This window comes from Sander vitreus, chromosome 14, assembly GCF_031162955.1.
Source record: "Sander vitreus isolate 19-12246 chromosome 14, sanVit1, whole genome shotgun sequence".
NCBI lineage: Eukaryota > Metazoa > Chordata > Actinopteri > Perciformes > Percidae > Sander > Sander vitreus.
In genome coordinates, this window is record NC_135868.1 from 9,790,160 (window position 1) to 9,803,273 (window position 13,114).

The 13,114-nt window shown below is 39.2% G+C and overlaps 1 protein-coding gene across 1 annotated transcript in view; it reads left to right on the forward strand.

The window, feature by feature from the left end:
* The window catches only part of sdc2 (syndecan 2), a 45,227-nt gene extending 44,629 nt beyond the window's left edge, over nucleotides 1-598 (forward strand). The window contains exon 5 of the mRNA XM_078267680.1: nucleotides 224-598. Within this exon, the coding sequence (XP_078123806.1) occupies nucleotides 224-387 (164 nt within the window). The 3' untranslated portion in view covers nucleotides 388-598. The remainder of the gene's footprint in view (nucleotides 1-223) is intronic.
* The last annotated feature ends 12,516 nt before the right edge of the window (nucleotides 599-13,114 follow it).

Genomic DNA, 13,114 nt, shown 5'->3' on the forward strand with positions numbered 1-13,114 from the left:
ATCATTTGCTGGGTGATTGCATTAGTATTGATTACTGATAGGGTTGCTAAAAATTCACTGTCGTAATTGATTTCTCAAGACACCGTTCATCTCAGACTATAAGGAGTCGGCTCAATTTAAGGTATCATTGTCCATGAGGACACACAGTGGACATTGATTTAACTTTCTGAGCATTGATAGTTTACCTTCCCTTTCTGTCTCTGCCCGCCCCCACCCCCTCTAGCTGTTATTGCAGGCGGCGTGATCGGCTTCCTGTTTGCCATCTTCCTCATCCTCCTCCTGGTCTACCGCATGAGGAAGAAGGATGAGGGCAGCTATGATCTGGGAGAGAGAAAACCCTCCGGCGCAGCCTATCAGAAGGCCCCAACCAAGGAGTTTTATGCATAAAAAAACCCTCCCGTCATCAGATCGGTAAAATCGCGAGTGACTGTTGAAAACACAGTTCACGACAACAGCAAACCTGTTCAAACACGAACAACAAGAATCAACAACAAAATGTTTTCGTTTTGTTGTTGATTTAAGGAAAATAGCATACATGGAAAGCTTTTGCATAGAGTATTGTTATTAAGACCTTTTCTTTCTTCTTTAAAAATTAAAACCAAGCATTTCTCATTCTATGGCAAAATCTCAGTGTATTTAAACAATGTGTGTATTATTTGAAAAGGCTGAAAAAATATTAAACAGGCTTTGTAAAGGCAAGGAAACTAATCACATCTGTCTTCTGTCAAAGGAGCGGATTCTAGTCACTGACTACTCTTAACTGTAGCAGTATATTATTTGTAAAGAAAACAAATTTACAAGTGGAAATAATTGAATATAATTATTCTGTATCAATCCTACTTTCTTTTTATTCTTTTTATTTTGTCCTAGCATGTCTGTTGTTGATCTCTAAAGGTGTATTACATTAATTTATCTTTTCTCTGATGTTAAAAAAAAATAAAAAAAAATGCCTTTGTAGTTTTGATGAAGCTCTTTGGTCTTCATATTAACGCTGTTAACGGTCAATGTAAATGTTCTCCCTTCAGGTTACAATGTTTATTATTTGTTCTCACATCAGTTTTTAAGTCAAATGTGAGCGTTTCATTATGTCTTTGTTTATTTGTTTGTTCTCTTCTCTGTAGCCTTTTTTTTTTTCAACAGCATTTTATTTACAGTACATACAAGGAACAGGTCTTTAAACGATAAAAAAATAAGCGTGTCAGGGCTCGGGGAAAAAAACAACAAAAAAACCCGCAAATCTCGCTTCTGTTATGTCTCGCTGAACTTCTTTTCTATTTAAATGCATTCTCTTTCACAACACACATTCACTGCTTTCGCTTCCCACTGATGTGGTGCAGCTTTGAGTGTTCGTGGAGTTTTTTGGGGGTGAAGTTTCTGCGCCGTGGCTTGTTGTGTTTTTGGTCCATAGCCACCTCCCTCCCCGATATGTCCCTTGAGTTAAGTGACTGCGCACAAACTCTGCTGTCACCCTTTAACCCTAACATCTCCTCCCCCTCTCTCTGTTTACCCTCACCTCCCTCACTCCCACCTTCTTTTTAATCAGATTGGAGCATGGCCAGTTGAGTGTCACTCCCCTTCTCAGCTACTTGGAGCCACCCGTGTAGCCTGGTGTTATTGTCCCTGTCCCAGTGTTGATGCTTTAGGCCCAAAGGTCTGCTCACTAAAGGCCTGCTACTGCTTGGACACAAACACACCAGGCCCGGGCCCAATCCCCACATGCAGAGCACGTACCTCTGCAGAAAACAACCCCCAACCCCCCCCCCCCCTCTAGAAAGAGGGGTTCTTCAGAGGGATTGATAAATATGGCTGCACAGAAAATGTAAGACCAGTCCAGTCCAGTGTTATGTCTGAATAGTCTTTGACAAGACACCCACGTTCAGGGCTACTCATGTTTCTTTCTTTAGTGGTCAGTGCACACATTTCAAAAGAGCTTCTGTTGAGAAATTGAGGTTGTTTACCAGCTTTAAAACCCAACAAAAGGCCACAAAATGGCTGCAGCAAAATAGCCACGTAGCTACATCAAATGAAAACATTATGGTTACGGTTGCATGACACCAACAAGTTACTGTCTATTTTTTTAATATCACGTCTACATGAACTTGCTTTGAAGAGACGCACGTGTTTTGTCTGTCAGGTTTGTGAAGTTGCCTTTTTCAGCTGTACAGTAATGTGAAGTAGACACAGTAGATGCCGTCACATCATCTAAACTCACTCTAACACCACCCACACGACGCTGTTCATCCCTCTACATCTCCATCTCTCGTGTTCTTCTCTTCTTTCAATCCATCTGTGATCCTGTTGTTATCCACTACCATCCTCTTCTCCCCATCTCTGTTGTCCGCTCTTTTCATAGCACCTAAGGTACTGAACTATACTGAAAAACCCAAAGACTCACAGTATTTCTACTCCCACCATCCTCCCGGACCCAAACCCCTCCACCATGGCCACATCATGTTGTTTCCTCATTCTCTTTTGGTGTTTTTTTTCTCTCTCTCTCTCTCTCTCTCTCTCTATTAGAGACCTGACCGTTGAGTCCAATTGCTTATTAGTATATGAAAAGATATATAAATATATATAAATGTATATTCACAAATGTTTTAAACCTTCAAAGTGCCTACCATTTGGAAATGTACTTGCTCAAGGTGAGCATGTGGCGGGTGTGTACACAAAGGAGGGGTGTAAACGACTTGACTGGCATTCTCTGAGCATGGATGACTGTAATGGTAACTTTTTTTTAGTCTTACAAAAGCTGACAGTATTGTACCTATAAGTTGAAACAACACTACTGAATAAACATTGTGGCCTAATATCCAACTGTGTGTGTGTCATCTCATTTGAAAATCACACTTGTTTTTTCTCCCTGATCTGTTGATTGTGTCAATGTTAAGATCAATTAAATATCTTTTACAAATCAAAACTAAATCACACAGAGCAGGAAGCATGTTGCGCCTCTGCTGTGACTTCAACTCAAGGGGGTAAGCCAGCCTCCGCAAACTGTACTTACTATGGAGCCATTTTGATGCTAATAAACCATCACCTCCCGTTAGCATTCCATTGACTGCCATTCATTTTGACGTCACTTTGACAGCAAATAACTTTACATCTGAAGCGTTTAAAGACTTTATTTGTTAATTGTTTATTTCTAAAGCAACATGACAATGTATAAAAGGCTCCATTACCTTGTATCTCAAGTTATGGCTGCGTAGCAGACATTTTTGTAAAAATAGGCTAACGATTGTGTCATGACCAAGCGACTTGCTGTCGCACAGTAGAGCCATTACCGTATAGAACAGGAGAAGCTCGCAGGCAGTTTCGACTTACATTAGCTGTTTAAGTTTAATTACTAATGTTAACTAGCATCTTAGTTAGCAGTAATTAGCCTGTGCCCATGTTATCTCCTTACATATACCTACGCTCCCTGCTCTACAAGATTCAGAATGATTGAGATTTCTCTTGGCACAGCTACCAGAAGACTTAACAACTTTCAGACAGGTTGCTCACGTCACATCTACGTTGTCAAGCTCAGTTAGAGGCTGCGCAGTAATGCTCAGCCATCACCGGAAAAGTGCTTCTTATAGACTTTACCTGTCTACGGCAAAAACAACGGCGTCACTTTGTCCATTTATTTTACTGTCTATGCTTCAACTCTCATCAGGTGTTTTGCAGTTACCAGTTAATGTAAAACTCTCACTGTGACTATAGGGGGCTGGGTGAAAAATAAATCAATAATAAAATAATAATAAAATAAAGTCAATAGTTTGAATGGATTGAGCCATTTATCAAGCAAAAATGCCAAACTTTCCTACATACCAGCTTCTCAAATGTGAAGGACTGCTTTTGTCAATCTTAGATAACTATAAATTGAATATCTTTTGGATTTTCAACAGTTTGGTCAGACAAAACAAGTATTTTTTAGGACTCACCATGACCTCTGGGAAATAATCTGCTTTTTTCACTAGTTTCAAACTACTAAATGATAAATTGATCAGTAGATTAATCTGAATTGAAAACGATTGGTAATAGCAGCCCTAGAAAGTTTCAACTCACGACATGCTGTTCTGTTTTGTTGTAGCTTCAGTGCATAACTTTTGATATTAATGAACGTCCATTACATTGAAGCCATGGCCAAATGAGTTGCTATAAAGCTAATTAAGGCTTTCAACTCCAATACAACTGTCTGTATTTCTCAGTATGGCTATGTTCAGAAGACTGTCGTCTGGCGACTTTCGCGAGTAGAAACTCAAGTGAAGATAATGACCTCTTCTGAAGAGTCCATCATGTTTTTTTAATCCTCCATGTCCTCCGTGGTTACAAGCAACTGCGTGGAGGGGTGGGGGCTGTGTGCGATCACGGAAGGCTTGTATCATGTGGACGCGCCAACAGTGTTGTCATTACTTAGAATTCATCATGGGGGAGACAAAAACTACGCACTATAGCTTTAAGTTGGCGTTTAGTTTATATGTTTTGTTTCTTTCAAAAGAGTCCTGGGACCTGTTAGTGAGTGTTTTGATTTTTTGTAAAAAGTTGACAGAAATGGCTTGCTTCATGGTTTATTAAGAACTTTATTTTTACTTTCCATTAGACAAAATTTTAATTAAGCTTTAGAGATGCTGGTAGGCAGATTTTTTTAAACTTTGGACAGCTGGCTGTCTCCCCTTGTTTACAGTCGTTATGCTAAACTTAGATAATTGCTTCCTGGCTCCAGACTTAACAGACAGACATGACAGTGGTATCACTCTAAATCTCTGCAATAAAAATAAATAAGCAAATTTCATAAAATGTTGAAATACTTCTTGGAAATACACATACACTAATATATCAATGAGTGTGTCAGTCATGCTGTTCTGTTATAATTAATGGGAGTGTGTGGCTTTAAGTTTATATGTTTTCTATTTGATCATAAATACATTTGTGCAATTTCTCTTGGGATCTATTAGCAAGTGTTTTTGTCTAAAAAAAAGTGAAAGGCAGACACCTTGCTTTATGGCTCATTAACTACTTAAAAAAACATCTACAACAAAGTACTAATTTGGTTAATTATTCAAAGGTAAGCCTTTCTTACTATGGTTACCCTAAAGCCAAAAACATCCCACAGTAAAGCTGCCCTAAAAAAGAAGGGTATCTCTGTATCTATAAATAAAAGACATTTCAAATGTAGGGCGGCCTTCAATACTCTGCAGCACATTCACTCTCTTAACATTACTTAAAGTCTAAGGGGATTATCAATGTGCAGATGAGTAATCTTTATGTGGTTATGTGCTGCACATATCATTTTAGTGCCTTAATCTCACCGTGTTACAGAGGGAGATTAGAGTAACGGTGGGGATTAATCTCACATAGGATTGCACATCCTGAGTGATTTGAGAAACCAGTGAGGCTGACATGAAGCTTTCACAAAACTCTCAAAGGGGGCACGTTTATTCTCATTAACAGGTTAATTTATTTATTTAGAGTTATCACATAAAACATATCTGGGCTTGTAGCCTATATTGCACTGATAAAGCCAACATGTTTTTCCCTCTCAGGAGGGACAAAACAGCCCAGAAAGACCTTCATGTGTGCAAAAACCACCTTGTGATGTTCTCTTTGAAGATGAGAAAGGAGGAAAAGAAATGGACATGCATGCATCAGTGCATATTGCAAAAGTGTGTGTTTGCACAAGTGTGTTAGCATGTCAAACTGATTGTGTCCATGTGCATCTCCTCTTGTATCTAACCTGAGGGGAGGCTGATAAAGCTATACCTCTGGTTCTTGATATGTTGTTTTAAGTGAATACTCCTCTTTCTATTCTTTTCTAAGGAATCAGGTCACTATGTTCCAATATGGTGTGTGATATTTGCCCAGAGGCAGTTTGTACAAGACATCCCACCAGGATAGGGGGGAGTGGTGCAGCAGGGAACCAATAGGAGAAGCCATTTAGATTGCAGTAACCAACGTTTCCCAATCTGTCTGTTCCACTCTGTGCAACTATTTTGCGTGTGTTTGCCCTAAGTCTCCAGTTTGTGTCAAAGTACAACCAGGATTTATATGCTGTTTGTGTTTTGTTCAGGTTAATGTAAGGGGTCAGTATGTGTTATTGTCAGGAGAGAGAACACAAATGGAAACCACAATGAGTCAAAAATGAAGGTGGGTGGATTTTAGACTACTTTATAACCTTTTCTTCTTTCTTTCACTCTTATGCTCATTTTTCTTTCCCTTTTGTCTCTTTTTTGTTCTTTCTCTGCCTTTGTAGCTGCAAAGCTAATTCAATAAAGCTGTCGGCCATAAACTGGTAGTAAGCGCCAAACCATGCAGAAACGTCAAGGAAATGGCGTCCAAGGTAAACAGGCTGTCAGGCCTCATAAGATCTCATGGCTGCAGACTAAGCCTGGGCCTGACTAGAGTGGACACGTTGCACCTCACTGACCCAAACACAGAGTACCGTAGCATAGCAAGCAGACACAACACAGCACTGCACCAGGCCAATGCACAAGCCCAAGCCTGGCAAACCTAACTGTTATAATTCTAGTATGATGAAGTTCAAGTCTCAGTCCAAGCTCCAACCTCAAGTCTATATTCTTGGATGGCCTTGGCCCTAGTTGTCGTTACCACAAGCCTCAGTCTCAACTCTCCCAGCTGCAGCCACTGCACTGTTGTTGGACTCCTACTGCACTAACTAAAGTGCGGTAAACTGGAAGTGAGGTATCTATAGGTATCAAAACAGCAGGCTAAGAAGACAGAAGCAAGGCCACTTTAAATAACGTTTACCTTCCTGTATGAGGCACAGTGTGCTATATGTATCAGTGTCTCGTGGTGGAAAGGGTAAATTGCAGAGCGCAGAACAGTGTGTAAAACCCAATCAAGTTGCTTCTTTTCAACATGACATCAAGAATGTATTTTTATTTTAAATGTATTATTACTTTAAAGCACACCCTGACAAAGAAGACAATAAAGAAATACTGAACTAAAAAGTCAGTCAAAGAAGAAGCAACCCTAAGTACAAAAATAGCCAAGAGTCTACAGCCATGCTAGCAGCTATGTGAAGCTAAATGCTCACATCACTATGCTAACATGCTCACAATGGCAACGCTAACGTGCGGATGTTTAGCAGATATAAGTTTACCATGTTCATTGTTTTAGTTTTAGTGTGTTAGCATGCTAAAATCTGCTAATTAACACCAAACACATACTAAACACAGCTGAAGCTGGTGTGAGATTTGCAGGTATTTGGTCAAAAAGTATCTAGTATACTGGTCTTACCTGTATACAGAATTTCATGGCGATCCACAGAGGAATGTGCATTATTATCTGACAGTTATTTTGTATGTTGCAGCCATTTTGGCACAATGTATGAGCCAGCTACTGCTACAGTTACTGTTTGTAGTTCTGTTACCACAAATTGGATTGGATCGGTACAGGTAAGGAGGTCAAAGTGAGCAAATTAATGTCAAACTTAACACAGGTTATTTGGATAAAATATGGACAGGACAGATGGATCAGAAGTCAGGGAATCTGCATGGTACTGGACAAAATTGGCAGGAGTGGGATGGCAAGAAATAATCGGACAAAACAATAATGATTGTATATATATAGTATATTAAATTGCTATAAAGACAATTGGTATTGGCAACCCCTGTCTCTGTCCTACCTGAGCCAAACTAACTGTTCTTTTGTTACAGTAAATGCTATTTACTGGCTTTTTTGTTTGACTTGTCAAGGAGGACAGAGGAGATAACGGCATGAGCAGTATTTCCTCGACCTTTCCTGAAAGCAAAGCAGTCTCAGAGCTAGTGTAATTCACTCCAGTGAGGGAGGTGAGCTCAGCTGAGTACTTCTTAGGATGCTTAGGAGGTAAATCATGTCTAAATGTTGTGAAGAAACTGCTACAATGTGTTGAATTTGTACCAATTTGGTGTGGGCCTAATCTCCATCTCCTTTATTATCCTCCCTCTAAAAGCTTTGAGTCATGTATAAAAAAAGGTAATTTAGGTCTTGAGGTTTTAAAGCTTAATGATGCTTTTTACATTAGGCAGGGAAGCATAAACTAATCATGCAACAATTTTGCTTCATTTGGATGATCTGCCGGGGATTTTGAAGAATTTTAATTCCTTGGTTAAAAGTATAAACAGAGCCAGGTTAGGAGTGCAACGCCTTGCTGCAATTGTAAATTGGTTGTTGAGTTTGTTTCAGACATTAAGCATTTAGTCATCACGGATGCATAAAGAACAGCATTTTTGGGATGGTAGAAGAATGTAATGACTACTGCTAATATATTCAGATAATGAGCAAAGAGGTTTTCAGGAATTATGGTCCAGCAAAACAGAAGCTAACGTGATGCAGAAATTAATGAAAAGCCTTTAAACAACAGCAACTTTGAGATTCTCTGTAACATGATGCTTTGGTTCATGAAAACATACTGTTGGCCTATATGTGGTGATGCATTCTGCAACTATCAAGGCTGTTTGTCTGTTACACTGCTTTTACACAAGACAGACTAATACTAGGTTTTTCTATCCATTGTAATAGACCACATACAACTTAATCTAGTGTTATAAGGACACTTTTCAAACAACAGAATTGCATCCCGATTCTGTTTCATCCAATTTTAAGTCCACCTTCATGAAGGTAAGTGTAATTTGCCAGCGAAGATGAAGGATTAAAGGAACACAATGGTGTTGTAGGCTCACAAGATTGGCTTCATGCACTCTTTTTATGTATTTATTTTTTTGTAAAATTGATTTCTCCCAAGTCACACTCAATTCAATTTCATAATTGCACCAATTTATTTGAATAACCTCATATTTTGTTGACTCAAGACACTAAATCAGGCTTTTCATAAAGAGCAATGAAATAAAAAGGTACAAGACACACATGGTCTTGATATTTAACCTGTAGATATCTCACTGATTTCAAATTAAGTGCCAAAAAATACTGGATATATATCACTGGATTAAAAGTCAAGGGATCACCAATGAAAGTAGGATTTATCCTCCAGGGACTATGCATGCCTGTACCACATTTAATGGCAAACAATCTAATAGTTGTTGTGATATTTCATTAAGACCCAACAATGTCAACCTCATGGTGGCGCGAGAGAAAAAGTCAGGGGATCACAAAAGTAAGCTATCAGTAAGCTTTTCTGGGGACCATTAAATATCTGTGCCAAATTACATGTCAATCAACAAAAAAGGAATCATAGTTGTTGAGATATTTCACTCTGGACCAAAGTGGTGGACCAACCAACAGACCAATACTAATAAAAAAATAAGTGCTCTCACAAACCACCAGAAACCAAAAGGAACTGTTCAATTGCTGGTGGGATTAACTCGAAATGGCTAAAATAACCTTCCACACATGACAAACTCAATTTAGAGAAACGACAAGCTGCTCACTTTGCCACTTAATCACAGAGTTTCTTGATTAAACGCTGCCTGCTAATGAATGCCAATGCGCCACTTTGCTTCCTCTTGATAGGATTTGGAAATCACGCCATTCCCCGAGCACTCTCATATGAATACACATCAACACACACTTCTCATCTTCCCCGGCTATAGCCTGAAACATGATAGAACTATTATGCTAATTGGATCTGAAGCTACAGGGAGGAAAAGTCATATGGATTTGTACTCGAAGCCCATGGGAATGCGTTTTCTGGAATTGTGTTAAGGCCCTGTAAAATATACTGCACTCATTCACTTTTCACTACACTGAGCATACAGTGTGGTAAATATATATGCAGCACAGTGACTGGTGAATGATTTCAGATTCAAGACATCCATAAGGTTCCCATAAAGATCTAAGCTAAGGAGGAAAAGTTGAGCTTTGATGTTGAAATGCATGATTGACTTACTATTAAAACACATACATTTCAAGTTCAGTTAGTTCACAACATGTTATTCTCTATCTTATTTTGTCTTTTTTATTGTTTGATTATACTGTATAGTCATCACAGAAAATAAATACTTTTCAGTCTCGGAACTGGTAGACCTCTTGGAAGACCTGGCATTGCACTGCTGCCTTTGTTCTCAAAACCATTGCAGCGCTATATGATGAAAGCCTCATATCTCCAAATAAATCATCTTTTCAGGATGTTAAAACCAGGGGGCAAGAAAGGGGATGTGTCTCTGAAGGCAAATCTGGATGGAGAAAAGCAGGGGGAAGATGTACACTAGCGTAGTAGCCAGACTATTTGTCAATGCTGAAATGACTATGTTAATCACTTATTTGTAGTGATGTTAAGAAGCTGTCCTGATGACAGCCGTTGGTGGCAGCTGGGCTCTGCAGTAGTCCCGTCACATTAATCTGCTGGTGATGGATGCAGTGATGGGAGTCCGGCACTGCAAGCCACGACTGTGAGGCAAGGAGGTTTTTGGCTGGACAGACTGGAAAGATCATTAACAGCCAGGGCTCCCTCACCAACTGTTAATGATCTGTCCAGTCCTCCCTGTGCTTAAAAGCTGCAGAGAACCAGTGGAGCTGCTGGACCACAGAGATGTGCTCTCTAAAAGGTCTTCGGCGTCTACAGTATTCAAATGACCATGGCTGACGTCAGGCCCAGATACAGACTACAACCTGATGAGCATTTGTATGTGGATATGCTATGGCCCAGAAAGTGGCTTTTTGCCTTCGCACCTCACAAGACAAACCCTTGAAAATCAGTTATTTCTATATCCACCCTAGCATGCTGTTGTGCAAAGGCAAAACGGTGTAACTTAGTTTTTGGTCGGAAATTAGTTAATGACATTTTTGGGAAATTCAAGACATCCTTTATCATGCAGATAAGTATCTTAAGTCAATTTCGTTGTTTTTTCGAGAAAATGGGAACAGTAACTTCCAAAAGCCCAGGAGAAACCAAGGCAGAACGCCACAACACCAGTTACCGCTCTTTGACTTTGTTTTGGAACGCTCAAATTGAGTTAGGGATAGACAGACAGGATAGCAATAAGTAGATGGCTATAAGTAATTGTAAATCATCAGAAATATATGCCATGATCACTAGATTTTATACAGGTGTTACTATAATAATTTTGTAAATGTGATCAGCAACCAAATATTGATAATGTGGAAGTTACTGGCTTTTGCCTTGGTGTGACTTCTCACTTTTTACAGTACAGTAACTTCAAAATAGAGGTCAAAAGTCAAAAAGTCAAGTTTGAGCTCAAGATTTTTTATGTAGATACATTTTATTTATTAAAACATCTAACTGCCAGATTTCCAGTGTCCTATCTATAATTCAATTGGTTGGGCAACTAAAAAACTTTAAAGTCATTTTTCTCTAAGGTCTTTTGCCTTTGTAGGGCGGCATAGTTCTAGGCATTGCAATCCTTCTATCCACCACTTTGGTCCAGACTAAAATATCTCAACATTGCCATGAACTTTGTATCAATATCAATGGCTCCAACACGACGAATCCTACTAACTTTGGTGAACTTTTCCTTTCCACCATTTTTCTCATTTCGGTCTTGACACTAGCATTTTTATTTTTTTATTTGGCATTGTGACTTTGTTGTCGATAAATATGAACACTTATTAAAAAAATAAATAAACATTTACATAAATCTTAACACTAATAGCTACGGAAGAGGATTAGGGCCACATGTGAAAAATGTATTGAGTTCTGAGATTAAAGTCAGAATTCTGACTTTTTTTAAAAAAATAATAATTTTACACTTAAAAAAAAGTCAGAATTCTGACTTTAAACTCAGAACTCAAATACATTTCTTCACATGTGGCCCTAATCCTCTTCCGTAAACAGCAGGTTAAGTGGAGGGAGTTCAATTTGCTTTTATATTGCCAAATATTTACTTTTATATGGCTTACCAGAGTCTGTTTCAGAAAGCAGGTTTAGTGAAAACTCTGAGTTTGTTAACTATGAGAAGAGGGAAACTCTGGGTTTTCTGTTTCAGAAAGGGAGGTTATTTAAACCTGAGAGAGAGGGGTAACTCCCCCCCTCCCCCCCCAACAACATAAGTGAAAGAGAAAATTATATTTCTCAATTGCTCAAATCCTTCATTAGAGCATTTGAAAAACCCACTTAAGATAATCCAGTTATTTAACTATTGCAATTACAACAGAAAACAAACTTTTTAAGGTGAACAATCTCCACAATGAACACAATTCTGCACAAAATATGACAGTATAGGTTATCAGAACTTAAAATAAATATACACTATATACATAAATGTGCCAACAATATATACAATAAAAAATGTAACAAGATTAATAAATTAATAAAACGGTATACAACAAGCTCTCTCTCTCTCTCTCTCTCTCTCTCTCTCTCTCTATATATATATATATATATATATATATATTTTTTTTTTTAATCATTTCAAGAGGTCCTGTGCTTTAATTTGAAGAGTTTTTGTCTGCCTAAGCAGATAGAAAAGCAGATACAATTCTCGTTGTATTGAACTCTTGCATGATGTGCAACGTTTATATAGGCTACTAATGCAATCATACAGTAAAGCATGCGTCTGTTATTGTTGTAGTGTTTTGTCCACCACTCAGTTTTTGGCTCAGTTTTATCAAGGGCCAAAGTGTTTTAAGGGGAGTTGTGTTTACCGCAGGTTCTACCCTCACTCCCTCATCTCTGTCCCTCTCCTCCTGAGTCTCCTCCTCACTGTGCATGCCACTGCCACTGTCGCCGACACCGACACCACAACCACTATCATCAGCCACGGGAGCTGATGAAGGTCCTGCTACTGCCGAAAACATGTCTTTTCGCTTTTTTCTTTTATTTGAGCGGCTTGGGTAACTTTGTTTGATTTTCGCGTTTAGACCATTGCCATAAAAGAAAGGTTTAGACTCGTCTTGCTCCATCTCTGTGTACTTCCGAGTTCTCCTGTCACCGTGTGTTTATCTTTCGCGCCCGGCCCCGCACCGTTACGGACTAGTTGATTTCATTGTGAAAGTAGGGGGTGCAAGCAGGGCGCCTGCAGCTGCAGGGGGCGCCAATCTGCCAATTCCCCACACAGTGAAATGATAGATAATAGAAAACTGCTTCACGGAGCAGAGGATTTTTTATTTTATTTTTAAGTGCTCGTGGCGCCCCCCCATGACTCCCACCCCGGGTCGCCCGTGCCAAAAACCGCCCCTGGTTGTTACCATGGTGAATCGTAGTATCATGCCTCCA